The following is a 27,200-nucleotide window of genomic DNA, read 5'->3' on the forward strand; positions in this document are numbered from 1 at the left end:
TCCTGAATTCTTCCTTCTCCTAGCAACAACTACTAAACACCAAGCTTCCCAGGCTGCTATTATGTCTACATAATGTTTGTTCTTCTTGCAGCAAAGAACTGGAGAAATGCAAGTGAGAATCTCTTATTAGGAGTTAAATAGTGTTACACCCAACTTGTGGTGAGGGTCCAGTTTCTTTTTATTATACTCCAATTTTGTTGTAATGATTATTGCTTGAAATAAGTGGGCAATTGATGGGGGCTGAGAGATAACATGGAGGCTTAAATGATTTTTATAGTGGCAGTACTTGTTGTAACAGAGTTTGACCTGTATTCTGGTTATTGGTTTTATTCATCACATTCGAAACTTGGCACTTCCATTGTTCATGCCACTATATGAAAAGCACTGTGGCATGAAAGTCACTTATAAAGCTATGAAAAAAACACTTTAAACACAACAGGCTCAGGGGACAATGAAACCTCAGGTAGGGGATTTTTTTGTTTTATTTAGGATAGGCAGGGGTTTATTCCTTTTAACCCCTTAAAGGTGATTTTTTTTTTTTTTACTGTTGTGATATATTTCTAAAATGTTTGATATGTACAAATTGTCTTCTGAGTATAATTTAGTTTCTTTAGATAATCAGGCCCATCATTTTGAATATAATTATGCTGTCCAATGATACAAGGATGCTTTGAGGAACCGAGATGGGTACAGAGCTGTTTTGGCACTTCATGCCCACCCCAAACACTGCTTTTTGAGCTCTGCAGTCTGCTTAAATTTTTTTTGTCTTCTCTATTACAGCTCTTTTTCCTTCTTGACCTAAGTTTCCTCTGGAAGTCTGTTTCTCACCCTTAAATGTAATCGGCTGTGGGCTTGGAAACCAGATATCAAACATCTAGAATTATGTGTGAAGTAGGAATAAATAGGTTCTAAGTGGGTGCTTTACGTGTAGATGTATGACCTTTCTCTTCTGTTTGCTTCCAAACATTTATTCCAACTGTCAGAAACCTTGTTTGCTTAGTTCCTAGTTCTGTCATTTTTGAATGGGTCCAGCAGCGGTTCTAGATTTTCCTAGTTCTGTCTCAATTACTCATTGTCAAGCCATGTGTTTGGATTTCATGTTCTGGAAACAGGGATAAGGTGAAACTGACAGGTGGCTGAGCCCAAGGTAAAAATGAAGGTTGTGGGCCATTTTTGTCAGATACATGGTACACTGTGGCCATGGTGGCTGAGCTCAGCAAATGACTATAAAACAGACAAGCTCCTTGTTCGGCCCCTTTCCAATAATACAAAGCTGGCCCACTACCAAGCTGCTGAAGACAACTTCAAGATGTTAAATTATAGACGGAGTGTCAGAGCTGGCTGACTTTTGGGATTCCAAGTCTATGGCAAGAGAAACCATGGCTTTGCCTTTCCTGGTGGTTTCATTATTAATGACCTTGGAATAAAGAAGATAAAGCAAGTGTAATAGTTTCTCCTTCTAAAAGTGCAGTCTCAGGTCAGAAGAGGACTTCACTGTTACCCTTGGCCCTCCTTCCCTCACAAGACACTGTACTTTGCAGACTGCCCAAAGCAAAGCCTAAGAAAGGGCAAATTCCTTTCCCACAAGGCCATGCTACACCTGTGTATGGAGATGGGGCGGTGATGGTATCACCGGTACAAGGTGCCGCTAGGAGGGATTAATGGCAGGGGTGGGAAGTCTGCTAGACCTGGGTTTAAATCCTGGCTTCCCATTTATTAGGGCGTGACCTTGGACACAGTATAGTATTTAACTCTCTGAGTCTGATTCCTGAGCAATAAAGTAAGGGATGATAATATTAGTGCTGTGAGAATTAAATAAGATAATGTGAAAGCAACTAGAATGGTACCTGGCCTAAAGAAAAAGCTCACTGAAATGGTAGCTATTACTATTAACAAAATAAATGACTTTAACCTGGAGACTTTAATAAGTACAGATACTCAGTAAGCCAGTTATTAACTTGAAGCAGCCTTTAGGTTTTTTTTTCTTTTCTGTGACATCTTCTTCCCGTATTAAGACTGGCAGCCTGACTTTCTGCTGGGTATTATCTGCCTCTGGTGCCTTGTTAAGGCCAGGAGATGTTCCAGACAAGCTGCAATTTCACCCTTTAATGAGTGTAAAGGAAATGGGGCCACCTGTAAGCTGGACCAAGCAAAGATCAATGAAACAAAGAGTTGTAGCTTTCAGAGGGGAAGGCAGTAAAAGAAGCAAGGGCTGGGGCAATGGGACGTGGCGGTGAGATCCTGCACCAGGAAGTAGGGAAGAAAACCCCCCAAAGACATTGTGGCTTATTAAAACTCTGAGACTCCCAAGTGCTCCAGTGCTTGGCAATTCCACCCCGCCAGGCAGAAGTGTCCTCAGTAGCCAGGGAAGAGGAGGTAGGGCCTCGTGATTGCTATAGGAGACAGAGAGTCTGCTGTCCTGGTTTTATTAGCGCGGCTCATTGGGTGACCTTGAGTGGCTGACCCATCTCCCTCTCTCGGATAATTTTCCCGAAGTTCACACTGTCCCCAGCTAACTAATTGAGTCTGATAGACACAAATTTGTTAAAAGGAAATTTAGAGCAGGGTTCATAGATTGCAGCTCCGCCAGGCACACCTGCTGATGGGTTTTAGGTTGGATTTAAAAAAACTGAACTTTAATGCCTTTAGGCAAGACTTGTAATTTCTGATTCACACTATCTACTGTCTTGGGTTTTCACTTCGCCTCTGAGTATATGACTTGGTTTCAATGCAACCTCTGGTCCTAATATTACAAATTGGACTGGAATTGCTTCACTTACAACTTAATCCTATTTCTTCAGCAATGGCATCAATGTGCATTTCTAAGTTTCTACAAAAGTGACTTTGCTGGCCTAACTATAATTTACTGTATGAAGGTTTTCTCCCCCTAGAAAATACAGTAAAAATTAAAGTTTGACTTAACCCCTGGTAATCCAAATTGTAAGGCTTTGTTATTTAAAAATGTCCTTCAGGACCAAGTATTCTTTAGGTTATAATCTACTTTCCTCAGAATATTTAACCGAGGCATGGATCATTTTACATTGAGAAGAAAACATATCAACATATTTCTAAATAATAATGACTTCGTCTGTCCTTTTGCCACTTCCCAGAGATCTCCTAAGCCACTCCAGAGAGATCAGGAGTAAATGAGTCTCCCCCATCTAATAACCAAAACACCATCACCCCCAGCATTACCACAGCTAAGAATGCAGACTATCATTAATATTTACACCTAGCAGGGTCCATTGTGCCCAACTCTGAGAGACAAATGGTATTTCCAGTAATAGTTTATTGATTTCCAAATGCACAGGGGCGCTGAGTCCAAACATCCTGGGATAGCGGTAAATCTCTCTTACAAAATAATTTACAGTATGAAGATGATATACTGAAACATTAACTCAAATGTGTAGTTCCCTTGAAAGACGGAGTGTTCCCTTGTTTAATGTAAAGGGCAAAAGGGGAAGGTGACTAAGGAGGGACTCCGACCGCACAGGAGAACAGGCCGAGGACATGGGCGCACTGGCCCTCCCCGCCCCCGCGGGGTGGCCTGTCCCTGCGGAAAGACTAATCAGGTTTCATTCCCATTAAGTATAAATCTATTGTCCCCTCAAGGTCGTATCAAGCCTGGCATGGGCTCTGTGGCTTTTTTTTTTTTTTTTGCACCAGTATACTTACAACTGTCTTAATTTATTTCCATTTTCTTGCTCTGATGCCTGTTTCTGGTGTGTTCTCTGTGCCAAATGATACACTGTTTTGCCGCGCAGGCCCCCAGAGGGGCAGGAGCTGCCTGGGGCTCGTAGTGCTTGGAATAGGCTGAAGTGGGGGCTCACAAACATGCCCGGTAAAGGCAATGAGACGAGCAGTCTCCCCTGTGGGCCGCCTTTTTCTCTTAGGGCTGGGCGGAATCCATCCGTAATGAGGTTTGTCTTTTAAACAGAAAATTCCAGATGAGCTAGGCACACGGGAGACATGCAACTGATTTTCTTATCAGAAAGCCAGTACTGAACAGCCATTATGTGTGTGTGAAATTTCAGGTATTGGCAGAGTATTTCTAGGTGGGAAGGGGGCTCCTAGGCCCTGCCATGACCACAGGCTGCGACTTCTGCAGCGGTGTCTCAGGCCAGCCTGGCGGGTCAGGCTCAGGGCACCAGGGCGGCTGGGCGCCCCACTTTCCCATTTTGTTAGACGACCTGGAGGAGGGCTGCTGAGCATTTCCTTTGGCGCCCTCACCCTTGGCTCAGTGCTTTAGGATCTGACAGCTTTTGCCAAGGAGTTGCTCTTCTCGTTAGCATCTTGTAAGCCTCTAAGCTCCGATTATCTGGTGACGCTTGTAATCAGGGCTGGTAGCAACCTTTGCAGTGGTATGAAAAATAATGAGGGGCTGCTTTGATTTTCCTTTAGTTCTTAAACTGTGTGTTAGAGTGTGTGTGGTGTGTATGTGTCTCATTTATGTACACACACATATCAGGTATCAGCAAGAAAGTTTAGATTCACTGAACTCTAAATTGCCTCAGAACTGGCTAAGTTTGCTAAGATGTAAAGACCCTTTCCTGCAAGAGTACAACGGCGGGCATTTTCCAGTAAGGCTGGAGAGCTGACACCCTTCTCCTTGACTATTGCTGAAAAGTTCTGTACTCCTGAAGGCCCAGAAATGCTTTATTTATGGGGGGTGGCACCAAAAAGGAAAGGCTCCCCTAACTCCTGGGGGACGTCTGAAATCAGCCATGTGTATGTAATGCATCTGCTAAAGTGGAAGCATAGGGCTACTTTGCTGCCATTTTTGAACCCAGTCTACACCCATGAAATGTCATTTTGGAACAAGATTCATAAAGTGGGACAGCTGGACTGTAGGGGGAACCGGACCTCTTTTTCTCCCTCTGTATTTAGACGCACCATGGGCCAATGAGTTAGGGAGAACAGGGTTCAAAATCCAGCTCCAGTATTTCCTAGCTGTGTAAGTCAAGGTAAGTGACTCTTCCAATCCCAAATCAGTTTTATCATCTGAGAATGCAGGCCTGGTACAGGGCCTGGTTCACAGTTAGTCCTCAATAAAGGCTATTTCCCTTCTTGGTTGTCAGAGCTGAGACGCCAAGCATTTCTTGGAATTACCCTGAATGTAATGATATCAAAAAACAAATAATAAAAAAAACAACCCCAAGACCTTCTCGGCCTCCAGACACCCAGTGTGTGGAAGGCAGCCAGGGACTGGTGTTCAGATCCAACTCATTCCAAGGGCACTCGTTACCTGCCTCCCCTGATGGCGTGTCCCCAGGGACTTCTGCAACTGCCTGCAGCCAGTCAGGACGCACCTCTGAGCACAGCCTGTGCTGACCTGGCAGGGGGGGAGCCTCATCATGCCGGGGTGTAAGGCTGAGTGGCAGCGCTGGTCTAGGGGACGCTGCTGCCGCTACGGGAAGCATCCCAGTCCTCACACAGACGAGCTGCCGGCAAGAACTCAGGAGCTGGGCGGGGCGCTGCGCTGTGTTTAACGCTCACCTGGTTAAAGTTTTATCAGGTGCTGGAGACGGCGGGAACCCATACAGCAAGTCTGAAATCCTTTCTCGGTAAAAGCAAAAGTGCTTTCCTTGAGGGCTACAGGGATATGATTTATTGAGACAGGTAGGTGTGTATTTTTAATATTTCCGTTCACATCCACTGCATAAATGCTTGCATTTCCCAAATACGGATTTAAAGTAATAACATGTGATCAAGTGTGGAGAGGCCAATGAGCTTTCCATTGCTAAGACAAGGCTACTATTTAGGGATTAAAAATAATTATTTGGGAAAGATAACACAAGCTTCCAAATCCTAAAGTCTTCTAAATCTTCTGGTGTTTAACATCTTATTTTCAGAGTGGCCATTAGGTCTTCCTTAAGGGCAGCTTTGTTGGGCAGGGCTGGGAGCTGTAATTCGTGGGACGCCGGGTTGTCCAGCCTTTGCAGGCAGGTAGGTAAAGCACCGGAATTGTCTTGGCCACTGGCTGGCTACCAGTTTGAGAGAAAAACACCTTCTTTCCTTAACAGCCCAAACTCCTCTCAAATTTATAAATAAGCCCTGACGTATATGGTGAGCTAGGATGGTCCTAACCCAGAAATATATATCCCGGGTAGCTTCCTGGCATCAAAGGAATGATCATTTAACAGCATGCACAGAACTGAACAATTATATAAATAGGATTCCTACAGTAAGTATCATTTCTGCCTCAAAACCATACTGCACACACACAAATCAGCTGGCCCTAAAGCTCTGTGCTAGGTACAGGGGTCGTAGGCAGGCAGGCGGGCAGGACGAGAAGGATCTCCTCTGGAGCAGGCTCCTCTGGTTCTGCCTCAGAGACAGGAGGAGGCCAGGCCCTGAGTCAGCAGCAACCCCAAGGCCGTTAGGATACAGATCCAATTGTACTTCTCCGAAGTGAACACCCAATACCACTAAAGCCAGAGCAGAGGGAGGGCATGCCCCCACTTGCAGATAAGAATTACCTGTGAGGTCTCCCATTTTATCTTAGCTGCGTTGATGTGTATGTGCAATCTGTTTCCTAATATAACTGTTTGTTTTATCTAAAAATAAGGTCATCCCCTGACTACAAACTATTTGTTCAGTAAAACTGATGTTTCAGAAGATGCAGGGGTTTTAGCTTGCAGTTTGGTATTTCCCAGGGCATCACTGCTCATGTGAGCAGAAAAACCCGGTTGTAAGGAAACGTGATTTGGGGGTGGGGAGAGGCCCGAAGTCCAGCCATGATGTGTCTCTGCTCATGTTACTACAGGGGACAGAGCCGGGAGGGGAGAGGGCCTGAAGACTTGCTAGTTCAGAGTGCCGTGGGAAGGGGATCTAGCTGGAGTCTGGCAGGGACGTCGCTGAGAGACGAAGCTCGGGCCCGCTCAGCACATCGCAAGTGCCGAGGAGCCTCCCCATACCGCAGGTAAGCCAAGTGAAGCTAAGCAAGGGGAGGAGGAGCCAAAACCTATATTGAAAATTCCCACTTGGTAATATATGTTCCAGCCTTTCACGTGGCAAGATTCATAAAACCTGAAGAATTCACCCAAATAATTCAGGTTTCATCAGATCCTTCAGTGACCATTTTGGAAACTCAGGCAATTTGAGTTCAGAAACACTGATTTCAACTTTTGATCAGATCTCTTTGGTCCTTTCTTTTTTTTAAGGTCATTGCCTTTCTACCTCCTCATTTTTTTTTTTCATTTCTACAGTACTGAATTATGAATCTGAAGTCTTGGAAAACCTGACGTACTAAAAATATCTCTATATGTTCCTAAATTTTAACTCTTTCTCCAGCTCTGTTTTCAGGCCATCCATCTTATTTCATGAAATCACATTTTCGCAAATGTACACGGGGACTTTTAGAGACACATATGTGTGTTCAGCCCTACTTTGCCCTTCTTTGTTTCATGCTTCAATATGAATAAAGTGGGGTTTTATTAGCAGGTAGGGAAGAATATTCTGACTGCCCTTCAAGATTATTCCAGATCCTTCCTAATGAGGAGATACTGTTTGGGTATCTGACATTACAGGGGCTGGCTTTCCTGAGTAAGTTCAAAGCAGCCAATGAGGGATTACCTCAAGGACCCTTCTTAATTGCTCTCAGTGGATCAAAGGGGTGCTTTTCCTTGACCTACCACAACAAAAGGATGAGAAGCACACAGTCAGCAAGCATAAAACTGGTCATCCCTTGGAGAGACATGCGCCTGCTGTGGATCTGGGGACGTATCCGATGGGAGGACATTTGTTGCTGGGCAGCTTTCACAGAAATCAGAAGCTGTTACGTACACGCTGTCACATACACACAAGGGGAAGGAATGATTTTCCACTGGGGATGGCAAGCCTTCATGTGTCCTCTTCTTCACTGGCACCGCTGTGAAGGAAAGGAGAACCGAGTGAGCTCAGACATCACAGGAAGGGAGGTAACCTAGTCTACTGGTTGAAGGCAAGGCTGTGCTGCCAGATATCTCTGGGTTCCGGTCCAAACCCACCACTGCTGGGCGCCGCACTGTGGCCACGGCAAAGTGCCGACCTCTCTAAGTTCTGATTTATTTCACTACAGGCAAAATGAGGATAATAAAACCTACTTTCTTGGAGGATTAAGTAAGATAATACATGCAAAATACACAGAGCCTGGTACATAGTAAGTGAAGAGCTATTTAAATGAGCAGGTGTGGGTTATATTTTTTAACTTGTGTGACAAAATACATTTCTGCTAAAAATCAGGAGTTGGACATCCCCTAAGCCTTAAGCCACCTGTTGTTAGGAGAGAAAAACAAAAAGGAAACTATCATTCTGTACTCCTCACTTGGAATAATGCCAAAGGTTTCTATTCATGCCATGGGGACAGTCACTGGAGTCAAATGTCATCTCTTCAGAGAAGGGACTGTGTCTAAGTAGAACCCCCTAATTATTCTTCATCATATGTCATATAGCCCTTATCACATCCTGTAAAGTGTTTGCTATTTACTCTCCTGTCTACCACCCACTAGAGCACAAAAGAGTAGCAATATTGTCTATTTTATTAACTACTATTTATCTAGCACTGATATTGTGCTAGGCACATAGAAGTGTTCAATAAATAGTTGTTTTTAAAAGTGAGCGAGAAGCAAATCAACAGGAAGGGAGGGAGGCAGTTGAAAGGAAGGAATAGTCAGCTGTTACTGCCCTGATCAGAGGATCCTAGATGTCAGGGGTAGTTCAGTGGCCAAGAAATGGGCAGTGAGTCCCAGAGGATGGCTGGGAGCTTGGCTGCTCGGGGTCAGAGCCTCCCTGGCTTGGTGCTCAGACAGAACAATGTTCATGTAGGGACTGGGCCAAGAAGGCAGGGCCAGAAAAAGAAAAGGCACAGGAGCAAGAACACTAAAAAGGGCCGAAGCAGCAAACTTGCCCAGTGTCTCCTTCTGCACTTCTGGCGGTCACAGTCAAAATCCTAACAAGAGCCAACTGGGTGGGGTGCTTCCGGGGTGCTTACTGGGTGCCAGGGGCACTGAGCTAAGGGCTCCTCACCCATTCTGTCACTCCCCCAAACAACCCTAGGATATAGGGACTATTATTTTTATCATGCCATTTTCTTTATGGAGAAAGTGAAGCTCTGAGAGATGTAAAATCCTCGATCACATAAGTAAGGTCTGTGTTCTCTGGATAGAGTTTAAAGTAGAGACAGGAACTAAGGAAGGAAGAACGACCTAGGGTGTACCAGCTCCCAGTTATAACCTAGACATTTTTATCTCACAAGGGATTATCTATGTCTACTTTAAATCTGTGCTCTTTTACATCCATTTGGGAAAGGCTTTAAGGAAAAACACCCCAGGCCAGTGATTCTCAACTAGGGTGCCGCAAGAATTTTTGAAACATGCAGTACCTGACTATGTTGTCAGGAGCACTGACCTCTCTCCCCTTACATTGTCAAATAACAAAATGACAACAGCCAACACATAAATAGCTGTCTGGTATGAATGAATCAAAATTATACCTTTTTTTTTTTTGTCAGACTGGCAAAAAAAAAATATGTATTTTGGTGTGTCTCAGAATTTTAGTAATTAGTTTATGTGTGCCATGAGATAAAAAACATTAACAATCGCTGTCCTAGGCCGCTAACCTATAGTACTTCTGCTAAGGGTGAAAATATTTCAAGACACAGAGCCTGACGTTGAGGAAAGTGAACTCTAGGAGCCAAAAGAACCAGCTCAGCAACCTTCACTCTCCAGAACTCTGCCCTCTGCATTCCCTATTCCTGACTGCAGTCCGGTCACGGAATGAAGGGAGCATGCTAGGAAGGGCTGGGCAGTGAGCTGTCATTAAGGAGCCACGTGTTTGGTGACATCTGTCCCAAAGGGAACAAAAGGTCTTTTATGTAAGCTTCTCACCAGAGTCAAGGCACAGTTGGGACCGGCATCGTATTCCCCCCCTTGGCATTACATCCAAAGCCAGCTCTTACTGTTCTCTTGTCAATTTTCCTTCAAATATGGGAGGTCTAGCATGGTGGCTGTGCCCTTTCCTTAACTGCCATTCATTTTTCAGCATTCTTCATTGAAATGCATAGTTTAGAGGGTTCATGAACTCACTGAAATTGTATACAAAATTTTGTCTGTGTATCCCTTTGTCTGAGAGGGGCAATAATTTTCATCATATTCATAAAGAGGTCAACAACCTCTCCCTCAAATGAGTATAATGAAATTATAAGTAAGTTCTTTTTGAGTTGCCAGGTTTTTTACCATAAGACTTTTAGAGTTGGCTTGGGGAAAAGGTCAGAAGCCATGATGGATACAATCTTTTCTCATTACCCTAAAAGAGGTCTGTTCTTGGGTCTGAAAGATATAGTCCATCTCGCAGTTTAAAAGCATGAGACCTTGGGATTCTGGCATATCACTGATTGATTCTTTCATTTTCTAAGTGTTATTGACAGTCTGCTGTGTGTCAGGCATGGCGCTGGCACAGCACTGAGTAAGACAGACAGTAGTCGCACGCCTGGACTTTACCTGCTCAGTGGGAGAGACAGAGATCGACAGAGATGGACATACAGAGACAGAGAGAGAAAGAGGGGTTTTCTTTCCAGAATAGCAACTTCAGAAAAAGCACAGTTGTTTTCATAATTAATTAATAACCTGTTTTTCACAATAATGAAAAAGAAAAAGGATCTAAACTGAATCTGAAACATAGAGCTCTGCTTACGTTGTGTGTGGCTTCTCCTGGAGGGTTAACGATATAATTAGTGTGAGATACCATCTCCTGAAAGCTTCTTCTTCACTTTGTATGGAAGCTGGCCTGTGTTCATCAGATTTTATCTTAAATAGTCTATAAGTCTCTACCTCCTCCCAGGGAAGTAACCAGGCTTCCACCTCAGCCATTTGTCACCCTCCTCTGAAGCACTTACCAGTCACACTTTGATTTACAATGGGAGTGGTAAGCAGGTTATTGAAATTCTTTTTAATGTCTGTTTTGAGAATGAACTAAGGCTGTTAGAGAGACAGCCCAGCTGTAGTAGGTGTCCACCAATGGGACAGGCAGCGTTATACAATTGCTTTCAAGTCACCAGCCTGACCTCGGTTTAAGTCCTTGATGTAGTGCCCTGTTTAAGGCACTACTGAGCTGTGGGACCTTGGGTGAGTTACTCAACCTCCCTTAGTCTCAGTTTTCTCATGGTAATACTATCTGACAGGGTTATTGTGAAAGTTTTATGTATTTTATGCAATGTAAATGATTAGAAATGCTGGCTACCTTCTTTGACCCACCTTCCATCCTGTCCCGAATCAACACCTGCCTCCTCCTAACTTCCCTCGATGTCCCTAGCTTTGGCACCTGAAACATTACATTCTAGAGCAAGTATGTTCCTCTTCCCAAATGCTCTTCAAATGTCTGGAGAGCAACAGTGTCCTTTGCTTGCTTGGAGAGTTGTTGTTGTTGTTTTGATAAATCTAGACATAATGAAATACAGGTATTGAATAGAAATATGAATAGTTCTATGTTTCTGACCCTTCTACTTGACAGGTCTCTAGAAAAGTTGGCCTTTGTCAGACGCTGGTGAGGATAAGTAATGAACAAAGCCTGGGTTGGCTGGCCTTAGTCATAGACAGATCTAGTTTGAGGGTGCTGTTGGATCTAAAAGCAGTGGCGTAAACCTTGGGTAACACATACTCTTGTGGTACATGACTTGCCATGGGGTATTTGGGCATGGGTAGATTTTTTTTTTTTTAAGCAGATGTTCCCAGACTGGAAATGGAACCTGTGACCTTTTGGTTTGCAGGATGCTGCCCTATCCATTGAACCACACCAGTCAGGGCTAAGCATGGGTAATTTTAAGAAAATAAATGTCTAGATCCTTAACTTCCGTATATAGTCTTTCTTAAAACAGACATTTCTAAGAACATGCCTGTGACCCAGAGATTCTCTCTGTAGCCACTCCCAGTTGTATAATCACCTCACTCCCACTTGTCAAAAAGAAATGCATACCTCTCACCTTCCTGCTCTCACTATGGGACAATTTTAGAATGCTTTGCTTCTGAGAGGGATCCTATGAGCGCAGGGCAAGAAATAGCAACGGAAGCACTCCCTCATTTCATCCAGGCAATGAACTCTTTGCAAGGTACTATGTCCTTATCTGTCTATCCATAGACTAAGAATTCATATTTCTTAAGTGAGATGGTTGTCATGAGGTGTGTACTTATATATAGATTTGAACTGAAAAATAAAATCAGAGTTGTATCTGACAGAAAGGAAGACAAATTAGGCTGGATAGCTTGACCATAAAAATCATCTTTGCCAATTATAAAGTGAATTTTATCTACAAATTTAATATGCTAACTCTTCAGTGCCAAAATTTTGACAAAAATGTATGTCAAACTCATACTATCTAAATACATCAGAAATCACATCCTTCCCATTATCTAAACTTGATATATAATTTCAGGAGTTAACTTAAAAATGAGCAAGGAGGCACATAATTTTTTCTAAATTATTTTAGGGGTAGAAAAACAAAAAATTTAGCTAAAGGAACTGAGAGTTGGGAGCGCGGTGTGATACTTAGCACTTTGCTGGCTGGGGGTAGGGGTCACAGGGACAGAAAGGGACTAGGGAGTCCCGGGCAGCAGAATGCTGGGTTCCTTCTGCCAGTCGGGCACACTGATGAGGAATCCTTTTTGTCTTGTTGTGGTGCCTGTGAAACTGAAAGAATTGTGATAGGCAGACCACAAACTCTAGTCACATTCAGCCCCTAGATACCTGCGGACGAAATGATTGAGATAGAGGAGGCTTTCACTGCCTGATGATTTTTTAGATGGTCCATACAGACGGGCTGCCAGATTTTCAGCTTCTGTCCCTGGAGGTGGAGGCTTATAAGAGGAAGTTAATAAATGAGACAGTAGGCACTCTGACCTTGCAAGCGTAATAGTTTCTCTTCCTGAGAATATAATACAACTTAATTTGATTTGGCACCACTCATATCTGCTAAATCTTTGGCTATTTATTAATTATTGCTCTAAAAGGATTATTCAACTCAGGAGGATAGAGAAATTAAGGGCTAGCAACCAGGGAGGAAGCCTAGAATCCGCTGAGATTCAAAAGGATAGATTTAGTACTCTCCAAGAATGAAGCCACACAGGTATTATACAAGAAGCTAATTGGAAAGTCTCTATTCATCATCTGAGGCTGTGGCTGCCCAGTTCTAGCAAGTATGTGATCGGCTGAACTCGGGGTGTGGGCCACACACTCAGATCCCGATGTACTTCACTGGACAGAGCAGAGCTGCCACCTGGATCGCCCATGTCACCTGCCCCAACAGGCTGGGCTAAAAGTGAGGGGGTTACTGAGCTATAGGGAATCAGAACTTATATGTTTGGCTACCACCTGAGGAACGAAGTGCGATATAAATGTAACATGAAGTAAAATGTGCTCAATTCATCCTGGTTAACTGAGAAAAACGTGCAAGGACTTCAGAGCTCTAATCATGGCTTTACTGTGTAACTAGGACCCAGCTTCCTCAAATAGGAAATTAGGATGCCTTGCATTACAAGTAAAATTTAGGAAAATTCCAAACCAGACAAGAGCTAAGCTCCTTTCTGACTTACACACTTGCTGGACTAATTAATTAGCTCTCACCTCTACTGTTTTCTCTCTTGCTTCCTGCACATTTTTCTCTTTCCCATTCCTCTCCAATTCAATCTAAAGGCTGGCCTAGACATTCCAAGTTCTTTCACCTCTTTTTCTGGCTGGGCCCCAAAACCAGGTTGATGAATATTACTGCTCGATCAGTACCTACTACAGACCCAAGAATAAGCTCTGGTATGAACAAAAAGCTCCATGATTTCCCAATTCATCATGTTTCTTAAAAAAAAGTCTAAGGTGGCTTTAGTCTTGTTCCATCTTCCTCCTCAGATCACAAGAGAGACGGAAAGAGGGGCTGTTTTCTCCCTCGATTCTATGTTATCCTTTTCTCCTTCAATAATAACTACTATTTACAAAGGCTGATTTAATATTTCATGCACTGTGCTAAGTAATTCACATGCAAGGAGGACCCCCCCAAAGCTGGAATTTATTTATAAAAAACTGTGTATTTCTTCTTACATGTTTATACTTATGTCGCCTTCAAAGCCCTCTCCATTTGATGCAGTCCACCTATTGAGATGTTTTTTCACTGCTCAAATAGTTTTGAACTTGTGGATTTTGATGCCTTTTAGTGCTTCTGATGTTTTTTGTTTCATCTCTCCCAAATTGGCAAAATGTTTCCCTTTGAGGACTTTTTTCATGCAGGGAAACAAAAGAAATGTTGTTTGGGGACAGATCAGGTATATAGGGAGGGTGGGGCATGGGGGACATGGGGGTCATGGGGGTCCTGCTGTTTTTGGTTAAAAACTGCTGAACACTCAGTGCAGTCTGGGGAGGTGAGCTTGTAAATCGCCCATCATGAAATGGGCAAACATGTTGAAAGAGCCTTCAAAAAAATTCACTGAAGCCAAACACAGCCTCTCACAATTCCTCCAGCTGGTACTCTGACACAGGTGGGTTCCTAGAACACTCACCTAGCAGGGGAAGCCTGTAGTACAAGGGGCCTGCCCTCCAAAAGACAATTCCAGTGTTTTGGGGTTCCCCCGTTTATACACAATCTTGCCAAGCCCTACCAGTGGCTTTTGGATAGGTGGTACTATCTCCATTTTACAGATAAGAAAACTGAGGCTGAGAGAAGCTCCATCACTTAATCAAGGCACATAACTTAAAAGCAATAGATCTAGATTGTGCGGACTCCAGAATCCTCAGAAATGAAACTGGACTTGGGTTAAAGGTGAGAGGTGAATCTGTATCTTCTGACCAGTTTCCACCAGTAAGGGACAGCCATTTATATTCTGTGAAGCCCAATTTTACTTTAAAAATTAGGTAAAAATATCCTACCTCTAAGGGTTGTTGCAGTGAGATGGAAGGTACATGCAAGTTCTTTTTGAAGATGAAAAAATGACAGGTAAGGTTAGGGTTAATACAGAAGGACGTATAGACACTGGGTCTCTTTGCCCTCACAGCTGCCTCTGCCTTTGCAGACCTATGGGGACACCTCTAAGAGAAGCTTGGGTCCCTGGTGGTCCACAGTTGGACCACAGCACCAAATTTGATCATCTCCATGTACCGTGCAAGTTGCCTGCTGTTGTTATAAGTGGCTACCGTTCTTGCCCCGGTATGTGGGCCTGTGTGTGTGGCAGCCTGTTTCTATGGAAGATGGGAAGGTACCGGCGGGTCCGTTCAGGCAGCGCCTTCTACAGGGAGAGGCTAGAACAGAAGTAGCGGGCAGCGGGCTTACTTGTCTATGTCCCATCTGTTCTTAGAATGTCTCTCTTTAGGACTGAGTCTTTTGTTGCTACTGTTGCTGCATTTGTAATGGAATCATTTCCAGACCTTTTTAAAAAAAATTCAAAAAGTAAGTTTTTCCATTTTGCTGATCTGTACTTTCTGTAACAAAAAGTATTGCTCCTATAAAAAGAAAAAACATCTATGGTGTTATCCAGCAGTGATTATCAACATTAACTCATTGAAATATATTTATCTATGGCCCTCTATGCATATATAAAAATATACAATTCACAGGTACTTTCATAGTCTGCTTTTCCACTCAACTAGCAACCATGAATACCTTCCTTATCAAGAATAATATTTCTGTAAGATTATGACTCATGATTGAATTGTATAGATCTACTATACCTAGACTAGCTGGACACAAATTATTTCTACCTTTTCATTCACCTCTGAGACACACATCTGTGTGGGTGAATTTTTAGGTTTACCCTTAATTATTTCTCCCCAAAAGTTCCCAGAAGGGAAACTCCTGGGTGAAAGGGCATGATTTTTATTAAATAAACTTTATTTTTTAGAATAGGTTTAGATTTACAGAAGAATTACAAAGATAGTACAGAGGGTTCTCAGCTACTTTCCTCTGTTATTAACATCTTGTGTTAGTATAGAGTATTTGTTGCAATGAATCAACATTGGTACATCAGTATTAACTGAAGTTCCATTTTATTCGGATTTCCTTAGTTTTTCCCTGATGTCCTTTTTCTGTTCCAGATTTCACCCAAGACATCACACTATTTTTAGTCATCATGGGTCCTTAGGTCCTCTTGGCTATGACAATTTTTCAGACTTTGTTTTTGATTCCGGTGGCAGTTTTGAGGAGTACCAATCAGGTATTTTTAGAATGTCCCTCAGTTGGGATTTGTCTAATGTTTTGCTCATGATTAGGCCGTAGTTATGGGCCTTTAGAAAACTAGAGATAAAGTGACAGTCTCATCACATCATACTGAGGGCAAATGCTATCAGTATGACTTAGCACTGTTGATGCTGACCTTGGTCACCTGGCTGAGGCAGTGTTTTTAAGGTTTTCCTCTGTAAAGCTACTTTTTCGCCCTCTTCCCATACCTCTGTGGAAGGAAGTCACTATGAGCAACCCACACCTAAGGAGCAAGGAGTTATATTCCCCCTCATTGTTGATAAATCTACATAAATTATGTGAAATTGTTCTGAACATGAGGTTTGTCTCTTCTTCATTTACTTATTTATTCAGTCATTTATTTTTTTATCAGTATGGATTCATGGGTATTTATTTTATACTTTGGGTTGTAACCCACTACTATTTTATTTTGTTGCTCAACTTGTTCAGCTCGGCCTTCCGGAGCCCCTCTGGTCAGCTCCTCGGGGCCTATGGCCCCTTGGTGCCCCCTCTGCTGTGCTTTGCTTTAGCTAGCACTTCCTTACTTTCTGGCACTACAAAATGCTCCAGGCTCATTTTTTGTATATTTCCTATCCCAGTCCTAAAATCAGATAGTTCTCCAACCATCAAAGGACCTATACCGTATTTTGCTGCATATAAGGCACACCCCTGTTTTTGTGCATATTGTATACAGGATGAGCATATCCATGGTTACACTGTGGTATGTAATCATTATACCCATGTATAATGTGCATCCTTATTTTTCCCTAAAAAATTTGAGCAAAAAATGCACAGTATACACAGCAAAATACAGTACTTTTAAAGGGATTTGATGTATTATTGTTAAGCTGCCCTCCTGGAACCATCTTATACTCGTTTACAATCATGGCTCACACAGGTATGAGGATGCCCATCTCCCCTCGCAACCCTAGGGCAGTTTCAGAGTGTCTGTGGGGAGGAGATTGTGTGTGGGGGGGTGGGGGGTGTTTCTCCTCTCTGAAATAATTTTCATGTTATTTCTCAGTTCCCTGTTGAATTCCAAGAGTTAAACACCAGGGACGTAGTAAGTTTTCCATTTTCTCTGCCTTTCTTTTGGCCTTTCCCAACCTCCTTCCCCTCCCCCAGCATTGACGGGTTTCTCATAACTGCCCATGCCTGTGGAGAGGGCTGAAGAGAGCCTTCCCAAGGCTCCATTAGGGCCCAGGCAACTCCGGGGGTTGGGGGTTCAGAAGCAGACAATAGCTTAGGGTTTGTTTACCTTCCCTGCTTGCTTTCTGAACCTTCAGTAAACCCACTTGACCCAGTTTCATCTTTTATTTTGCAAGTGAATAATGGAAACCAAATCTCTTTCAAGCAGTTTCCTTCCACAGAAATCTTAAACGTAAGATTTAATAAAATGCTGGACTTCAAATTGCCTGTTGCTTCAGCTTCTGTATCTTACAAGTTACCACAGGGACAGGGAGAAAGGATCAATAAATATACTCTTGACACTAATCTCTTATCTCTGTATGGATGGTAAGCTTTTATTTATTTTTTATTTTTTATTTTTTTATTGTGTCCCAGATTAGCTCTCAGTAGCTTTGAGTCCCATGATGACCTTGAATTGAGGTCTGGAAGTTGTAGCAAGTTGGAAATTGGAAGCCTACCAACTCTCAAGACCTAGTGTTACTTCTTGTATCGCAGAGGGTTATGGTGTGGATTTAAGAGTTAGCAACACTAGGTTTATGTCACAGCTTTGCCATTTACTAGCTGTGGGATTCTGAGCTCAGTGTTCCTGCCTGGAACTGGAATACGACTGAGTACCTACCCGGAAGAGTTTCTGGGAAGATTAAATGAGGAGTAATGTACACAGAGTGCTTGGCATGCTACTGGCAGGTAGAAAATGCTCAGTACATTTTATAGTCATTTAGTGACATCACATGAAGAAATCAAAGCTAAGAGTCTGAAAGTCATCTAGGGAGTTGATGGCACCATGAGATGAACTGAGAGTCAGAATCTCTGGCTCCTGAAGCCTCCGTCAAACCTTCAAGCCCCATTTTCTCTAAGAATGCCGTTTATTAACAAAGGAGCCAACACTGTTGCTACACAGGCACTGGAGACATTAGGCTGTCATTTGAACGCACTTACGATTCCTTCTCAAGCCTATTCCTTTGGTGTTTGATAATAGGCCATTTGTTAATAATGACAGTGAAAAGCAGCAATATATTAAGTGGTTTATATGTCCTAACCACTCTGCTCTAAACCATAGAAGCACCATCTCCCTCTCCCATTGGGCCCACTGGCAGGTTCCGTAGACCCCCACTGCGCAGCCTGCCCATGTTGGTCCGTTCCTCTTCTCCACCGCCACCCGCATCTCCTGCTGAACTACTGCACTTGTCTTTTGACTGGCGACTTCCTACTTCTACTCTTCACTTTGCTATGGTTTCATTTTCAAACACCATTCAGAGACATCATTTTTAAATGTACAGCGGATTATGTTACCACCCCACTTAAAAATCCTTCAATGGCTTTCTATAACCTTGGAATAAAGCCCAAGGCCCACTAATCTCTACATGATTTGTCCCTTGCCTACCTTTCTAAGCTATTTCGTGCCACCTCCTGACCACACTGGCTTTACTTCTGCCCCTCATATAAGCAGAGCATGTTCTTGCCATAAGGCTTTTGCATGTGCTGTTCTGTCTCAAAAGCTCTTCCCGTCACAGCTTAGAATGACTGGCTTCTTAACATTCATGTCTCAGCTCCAATGTCACCTTCTCAGAGGCTTTCCCTGACCAAGCAATCTAGAGTACCCACCCCACCCCTGCACTATTACATTAGAATGTTGTATTGGCTTCCCAGTACTGATAACTTATCTACAATTATTCTGAGACGGTAAGGGTCTTTAACTATTGTGTTGCCCACTACATCACCAGTACCTGATAATGTGCCTGGCACCTGTGAAGCCTCCACAAATATTTTTTGAATGAACGAACAAGCAAATGATCAAAACAACCCCATAATATATTACTGTTCTAGAAACCTCCAAGGTATCCCAGGAAAACAATGGGAAGCCTGCTGGTCTTAGAGATACTGCTCAGTAATCTTATGAACAGCTTACTTCTACAGGTGAACCCAGACTATATTTTTTTCTAATTGTCCCTGCAATCACCAGGTACATATAACCACCAGGGGCAACAGGTGTGGATTAAAATGCTGTACATAAGCAATGATTACTCTCATAAATGACTAAGCCTTATTGGTAAAGAATGCATGCATGTGATGAGCAAGTAATTCTGTATGACTGAGGGCAAAGCAGAAACAAGTTCATGTTCAGCCCTCCCCAGGCAAGGAAACCTGACGGACAAAATCACCTCCAGGAGGAAATGTTCTCATCTGGCTTCCTTATAAACAGCTGCACTTTTAGCAGCTCCCAGGCCTGCTCAATCCAGCTGTGAACTGTGCTCAAGGCTTGGATTCCAAAACTTTTAACCCTCCTCTCCTCACCCTAATGGTCCACAGCGGGAGAAACGTGAGGATGGTATCCAGACAGCCGGGCCAAGATGGAAGTAAAGGGATACCTATCCATTGCTCCCCTCCTTCTCTCAGATGAAGCGTCAGCTGAGGATGGAGGCAGAAGAGGGGGAGCTGGCTTAGTTAATGTGGTGGCAGCGGCAGAGGAAAAAGCACACAACAAAGAATCAGAGACACGGCTTCAAGACTCCATTCCAGCACACGTTAGCGGTCTGACCTTGGGTGAGATGGCTCTAAGTTTCCACGTCTGTAAGATGAGGATAATGATACATAGAAGTACTCGTTAAATGCATGCTATTATTATTATTATTTGGTGGGCACAGAACTAATCACTGTCATTTTTGCATTCCGTGTTCATAATAATCATCCTGTGTAACAGCATTAACACTCTGTTTTACAGATGAAGGAAATGAGGGGCAGAGCAATGAGGCGACATCCCGAGTCCCACAGCTCGGCTGAGCCGGAATTACTACCAGGGCCTGGCCCTTGCTTTCAACCCTGGGCAAAGGGCCTCGGTGATGAGCGAAGGCAGCGCAGGAGAGGGCGTGGGAAGTCAGCTTGGCCGCATGCACCCCACCAGGTACTGGGAATGCCTCGTTACCAGCGGCACAGGGGGCGACCTGCGGATTGCTAAAGGTTTTCCTAGGCCTTGGCAGACTCCAGCCCTAGTTGGGACACCAATTACTAGAAGACTTTCTCCCTGCTATAGGGGATCCCAATAAGCTCTTTTCAAAAAAGGCACAGCCAGATGTTTTCCGTTTCTACAACTACAGTCAGTCTGTGACTTTCCTCCAGTGACCTGGCTGCAGGGAGGTAGCCATTTCCATCAGACTCGCACCTTGGTTCTTGTGGGTCCCCACAGATGCACTCATACGAAAGGGCCTGCTGCCGAGACCCTTCCCCTGGACTTAGGACAGAGTCTCTTTGGGTCAGACATCAGTCTCAATTTCTCTCATCTGTCCTGAGGCAAGAGGCACCCAGGTATCACTTTTAATTAGGTTGCAGAGAAAATATCTTTCAAGGCTTCAGCTGATTTTTCACTCCGTCTCACTAGAGTAGAGACTTTGACTTAAGTTGAGATGATGCCCTTTGTCTGCCATTAGGGGACCAAATGATGAAGGGGACCAGAGACGAACCCTCCAGGGGCTCAGGGGTTCAGCACATGACTGCACTGTAAACGTCAGACTTTGCCACTTGAGCTCCTTGGAGGCTGAACCTGTTTCTCATACACCATTTTGTCCCCAGTGTTTAGCAACATGCCTGGTGGCACTTAGGACACATTTGGTGGCTGACACACAGTATCTCTCACAACCTGCCCTGGCCTGGGGGAAGGGGTTCATCTGGCGAAATAAAAAATGGGGAAAGCTGACTTTCAAGGCAGAAGCTGCCTTGTAGGAAGGCAGACTTTCTCCTAGGAGCTCTAAGATCTTTCTAGCTGGAAAACACCTACAGGGAAGAGCCTAGTGGGTTAGGACTGCACATTTCTAGGTTAAGACCAGGATTCCCATCCAATCCCTTCCGAGCTGTGAGACTTTGGCAAAGCTGTTGAACCTCTCAAAGCCTTCGTCAGGCTCCTCATGTGTGAAACGCTGTCGTCCGCTCCTTCACTCCTTCAGTGTACACATGTCTATGGAGCACCAAGAGTATCCCAGGCACTGTGATCGGTGCCGGCATTGCAGGAGTGAACAAAACTGACAAGGTCCCTGTCATCATGGAGCTTAATTTCTAGCAAAGGAGCCAACTAAGGAACAAGTTGACAGATAAACAATTGCAGAGGGCGGAAATTTCTATGAAGGAAACAGAGCAGGATGCTGGGAAAGAGAATGAGGGGCACATGTGTGTTGGGGACCAACTCAGGGAGGGAAAATACCAGAATCTACCTCTGAGAGACGAGGACTAAATGACATAATACAGAGTGTCAAGCCCCTCACCACAAGCAATGAGCGGTCAGCCGAGGTCCGCCGTGCAGTGCAGTGGCTTCTCTTCCACTTCACAGGGCTGAGCCCCGATTTCCTGCCAGTGCTGGCAACAGGGCGGGGGATCCGAGAGGCTTGCTACCCTTAAGGGGCTTACAGTCTGGCAAAGGATGTAGTCTCCGTGGTCTGAGAGATGGAAGTGGGAGATTCACCTGTGGAGTCAGGAAAGACAACCGTTCGATGTCGACAGATGGGCTGGTATTTTCCAGGAAGACTCTGGGGCCAGAAGGAGACCGGGTGTGGGGCGCAGCTCGGACAAACTCCTGACGATGTGAAATGTCTCGGTGTGTCCAGGGAGCTGTGAAAAGTCTGGAATGGCTGGAGGCGGTGTGAGAGGGTGCCGGGACAGAAACATGTCTCGTCCCAGCTCCTAATGCTCACCTCCATGGCTCATGCTTGAAGTGTCCGCTAAGGAGACGGGGGCCATGATGGGAAGGAACAGGCGAGGAGAAGACTGCCAGGCTCCACGTGGCGTCTGCCACACGGCCCGCATGCGAAAATGTGAACGGGGCTGTGCTGAAAATACTCAGACACTCCCCAAGGCAGCACAAACAGATGTTTCGGGGAAAAAAGGAAAACAAACACCCAGTGGTAACTCAGTATAAAGCCTGCGTGGGGGGCAGGCAGGCCTCAGGCTGCTCAAGTGTGATTGGGTCATCAGCGCAGGTCTGAGACGCGGCTTGCAGCAGGAGCCCAGGCGCCAACCGGGGGTCCTGGTGGTCTGTAATGAAGAGACACTTGCTCCCAAGCCTCGCCGAGGGCCCTTTCTCTGCCAAAGCCAGGCTCACCTGTCCAAGAACCTAAGGCCCATGCCGGGGACAGCGAGAGGGCTCTGACTTGGGAAACGGAAAACTACAAAGCGGTTTCTTGTGCTTAGATAATAACCCAGGCATCTCTGCCAGCACATTTTCCCTGAGAAGAGTGTAACTGCGGAGTGGACATTGGTAAGAGGGAACCACTCAGACTAGGGCCTGGTTCCCTGCCTGTTTTACGACTCTGTCCTATCTCTGCCCTTGCAGTAGGCATTCTTGTTATGAGTCTCCCTAGGAAACAAAGAAAAAGGTAAGAATGCTCTCCTTAGTCCTGCTATTTCAAAAGTTCATCATACAGATAGCAGGGTGGGACTGCAGGAGTCTGCCCCCACTGGGAAGAAGGCTGCTTGATGAGGACATCTGGGCAGATGAACATCACGTCAATTTACATGCAGCCAATTTCACCAGAGGCTCTCCCTGGATTCCAGGTCGGGGCTGTCAGATGAGAAGAAGGTGACCCAAAACACACAGGAAGATGAACACACCGCATAGGAGAGCCGAAGCACAGAGAAAAAGAGGAACTGAATGCTGCAGGTGTCCATCCTTTGCACGGTATCACCCGGTCTCAAGACTGAACAAGGCCCACTGCTCTGGATCAAAGGGCTGCCCTGGGCCCTGGAAGATGGAGCAGGGATCCAACACGATTTCATGGAAGAAGCAGCCACGGCCTTTGTCATGTTCAAAAGATCTCCCCCCAAGCCATTAAGCCCAAAGACCTTATCAAAGTTTTCCTTTGGTCAAAGGTACTGCACTTCTCTGGCTGAGCTCCTAGGGTTAAAACTCAGTAGATATTACAAGACAAGAGGAGCCTATAGGATCACTGTAAACCACTTGAACACAGATGAGTTTTGGGGTAAGCCAGCTGTAATTTTAGAAGCTGATGGGATGAGGTGGATGATTAAGTTTCACTGGGGAAAGAAAAATGATAATCTTAAAGGGTTAGATATAAATAGAGGGTGCTGAAGGGAGCAGATAAACATTATTAAAGACACATTCTGCCTTCCTCCTAGTTTTTCCTGAAGCCACCTCTGCTGTCACACTCAAATGACATAATCCTTCCCCTTTAGACCTGTTTCATCTATCTGCAGAGAACCTGTTTATGGCTCAGTCTCAACATAAATCAGATGCCATAAGACTTATGTATGATACCTAGAAAGCGACTATTCCCTACTGGCCCAGCTATAGGGCCCAGCCAGAGCAAGGAATCCAAACACTCCAAAAGGCACCAGAAGAATGTCTCCTTCACTGCTGACGAAGGCCCAGTCAGCCTCTCAGGCTGCGTGGTTGAGGGGCATCTGTCAGCAGTCTAGTGGGCCCCTGGCTGTTAGATTCTCCCCCTGGCTTTCAGACTGAGAGGAACAGGAAGATCATGGACAAACAAAGGTTCAAATCCAGTCCTTCCACTAACTGACTGAGTTCTCCCAGACAAAACTTACTCCACTGGGCCTCAGTTTCCTCATTTGTAAGTCAGTTTCCCCACCCATGAGTCACAGATTCTTCATGAATGTAAAAGTATATGGTACCTGGCAACCGATCATTAGATGGTGGGTTTTCTCTGAAAAGGCGGGAGACGGAGCCTGCATACACCAGGCCTGCGCTCCATGCTGTTCTGTCCCTTTTTCCTTCCTGGACTAGACGGTTTCTGATGCTCTCACACTGAGTCACAACCAGATTTACATGTTATATAGAATAATAAATACATCGCATGGCTCTTCTACTCCCGCATGAGAAGTTTATAAAAAGTGTACAGATCTTTTGCTTTCCCCACCCACTCACTACTTAAAAGCCTTCCACTGCAGCCTTCGCTCGGCCCGGCCCCGAGGGGCAGGAGGGAGGGAATGACGACAAAATGATTATTTCAGCGAACTACATTGGGGAAAAGAGGAGAGGTTCTTCTAAGGGTTGTTTTTGAGTTAAAACAAAACAAAACATTTGCTGTGAGACAAGAAAGCCACTTCTGAAGATGATAATTCTATTACAGGAGTTTAAGAAGAGCCTATGGAACTACTTGATTCATAGTCACCTGGAAAAAGGAAGCTCATTTCCTCCCAAAACTTCTTCTCCAGTCTTTCCTAAGTCTAATTTCTTTTCCCCTCCATTTTTCTGAGATATAATTGACATAACATTGTATAAGTTTAAGGTGTACAATGTAATGATTTGATACACTTTCTGTGAAGTGTTTGCCACAGTAAAGTTACTTATGTCTCATCTTTTACAGCCCATAATTACCATTTTGTCATTGTGGTGATCTCGGTCTGCTCTCCGCTGGCGCGCTGAGCCCAGCAGGATGCAGGCCTCTGACCGCTGACCCCACGCTCTCCGTGCCCGCTGACAAGGACGGGAAGACCGGACTCTGGGAAGGGAGTCAGATGAGCTGCGCGGTTTTGCAACCAAAGCAGGAGATGCTGGTCCATGTGAAATGCAAGGTGATCACCCGCTTAGCTCTTATTTATTTTAATTGGCCTGAATGGTCATTACATGGCTGTAAAGGACATTCTTACCAGGGGTCAAAACCAGACTCTCAAATTAGGCCTAGCACAGAAATGTAAAAATGGTCTGGAGGAGGAGAGTAGAATGAGTCCATGAATCTGACATAACTCCATACCAGAGACTTTATTTTCTCTCTTTCTTTCTAACTCCTCTCCAGTTAAGCAACAGTAATGGCATTGAAATCCACAGATAAGCCTTAAATCTCTGTGGCAGCTCCAGTTCTAAACTCCTCCTTCACAACTGACGGTCTCAACAGCTGTTAACAAGTCATAACAAGGACCTTTCTTGCTCCAGCCTCAAATATCAATATCCTTCCTCTTTCTCTACCCAAATCATAGCCAGCCTTCGTCTACAACTTCCATGAAGGCGGCCTGCTCACCTTTCACCTGTCAAACTCACAGGGTCTGGGTCGCCCTTGTAGGACCAAGGGGAACTTAAGAGGTTACACTGTTCATGGGGGTGGTAGACAGGTAGGGCAGCGAGGGCTGGGGAAACCAGGTGAGAGCTAGAAGCAGCCTAATGAAGAGAGTATGTATGCGCAATTGCCTTGGAGGCACCGCCAGAGTCAGAGCTGGCCAAGAGGTGCTGAATGGCAGCCTTGAGCAGTGAGCCATGTCCACAAGCAGGATAATTCATTACAAAGTGTGAACTTCAGAAGGCCCAGGAAGGCTGAGAAGTGGGTGCCAGGTGAGCAGGAAGAAGAGTTCAGAATGGAGACAGTGAACAGCGGGGGGCACTGGAAGCCTCCTTATGAAGTCCTGGCTGTGTGGTTTGGGGCAAAGGCCTGTAACGTCCAAGAGAGTCGCACAAGCTCGGGCATGCAGCACTTAATGTGAAATCCATTTCCCTGGCATTGATCGCCAGTCACTAAGGGGTCTCCTGTGGCCCTATTAACCCAGTGTGATACTTGGTGTTTCATTCTCTAGCCAGCCAGCTGCTGCTGCTCCAGGGCATGTGTTGTGACTTATCACTTAACAACCCCGAGCCCTGCGTCTAAGATTTGTGAAATGAAGGTGTAAGGGATTTGCATCCTCCCCGCCCTATTCCATGTACCTCAGTCCCCTTCCCCTGATGAAGGCACTAACAGGCTAAGACAAAGCAGGAGGCCATCTAGGCCCCCGGGGGGATGCCACGCAATAAGGGGTGTTTGGCTCTCGGGGATGAAGGATGGGACTAAGGGCGTTCTCTTTCTCCTCACAGTGGTGACACACTGCTGAAAGGGAGCTGCCCTCTGTTTATTATCTTTGCCTTTGTTTTGCTTTGTGTTTGGCTGGTATTGCTAAAGAGTGTTCGTGTTTACCCACATCCTAATCCTCTACCTAGTCCACCTCCAGACACACTGGAAGGTGTGAAAGCAATCCTTGCATCCACTCCCTTGGCTGCCGGCCGCCTGCTCAGAGACCCATCGTTGGTGACGCATCATCGTGCTTTGCTGGAGCAGAGCCTGACCCCTCCGCCAGGGCCCACTGCCTTCCCAGAGGTCAGCCATGGGTTCACATCAAGCAACAAGCAGCATTACAGATTGAGTGCCTGCTGGGAATATCTTTCTGGTGTCAAGCAGCCATTAAAAGCACTTAAGGAAATCACAAAAGGGAGGTGAGAGAATACTTGGGGAGAACCATACATAGGACAGGCGGGAAGGCAACAGTGTATCTTCTTTCTTGAGGGAAAACCAGGTCATAAAAAACAAAGTTGATTCCAAAGAATGGACCAGCCTTGGGGAAACTGCAGAACACCTGTATCTTTCAACCGCTCCTGCGGGGGCTGAAACACTTCAGGGTGCCTGGGAAAACTTTTGCTAACACAGAGTAAAATGACATTTTTAGCAATTATGCATTTTATTTTTTTTTAATTTTTACTGAATTTATTGCAGTGATTTGGTGAATGCAATTATATAGGTTTTGGGTGTACAATTCTATAATACATCTGTTTGTTAGTTTATTTTGTTCATTAGATTCCACATATAAGTGAAATCATAGGGTAGTTATTTTTCTCTGACTGGCTTATTTCACTTAACATAATACTCTCCAGGTCTATCCATGCTGTCACAAAAGGTGAGGTTTCCTTCTTTTTTAACTGCCTAATAGTATTCTGTTGTATAAGTGTACCACAGCTGTTTTATCCACTCATCTATGTATGGACACTCAGGCTGCTTCCAAATCTTGGCTATTGTAGGTAATGCTGTGGTGAACATAGAGGTGCATATATTTTTCGAATTAGTGTTTTGGG

The 27,200-nt window shown here is 44.7% G+C and overlaps 1 protein-coding gene across 2 annotated transcripts in view; it reads right to left on the reverse strand.

Annotated features, from left to right (window-relative positions):
* Nucleotides 1-627: 627 nt before the first annotated feature.
* Nucleotides 628-27,200, reverse strand: part of TRIM44 (tripartite motif containing 44) — a 109,342-nt gene continuing 82,769 nt past the window's right edge. The window contains exon 6 of one of the 2 annotated variants that reach the window (XM_054585902.1): nt 628-7,870. In XM_054585902.1, coding sequence (XP_054441877.1) covers nt 7,843-7,870 — 28 coding nt within the window. In that variant the 3' untranslated portion in view covers nt 628-7,842. Of the gene's footprint in view, nt 7,871-15,251; nt 15,376-27,200 lie in introns of those variants that run through there. The other variant, XM_054585900.1, reaches the window with a different exon arrangement.

This window comes from Pteronotus mesoamericanus, unplaced genomic scaffold (genome assembly GCF_021234165.1).
Source record: "Pteronotus mesoamericanus isolate MK-2021 breed Mesoamerican mustached bat unplaced genomic scaffold, CSHL_Meso_final contig_90, whole genome shotgun sequence".
NCBI lineage: Eukaryota > Metazoa > Chordata > Mammalia > Chiroptera > Mormoopidae > Pteronotus > Pteronotus mesoamericanus.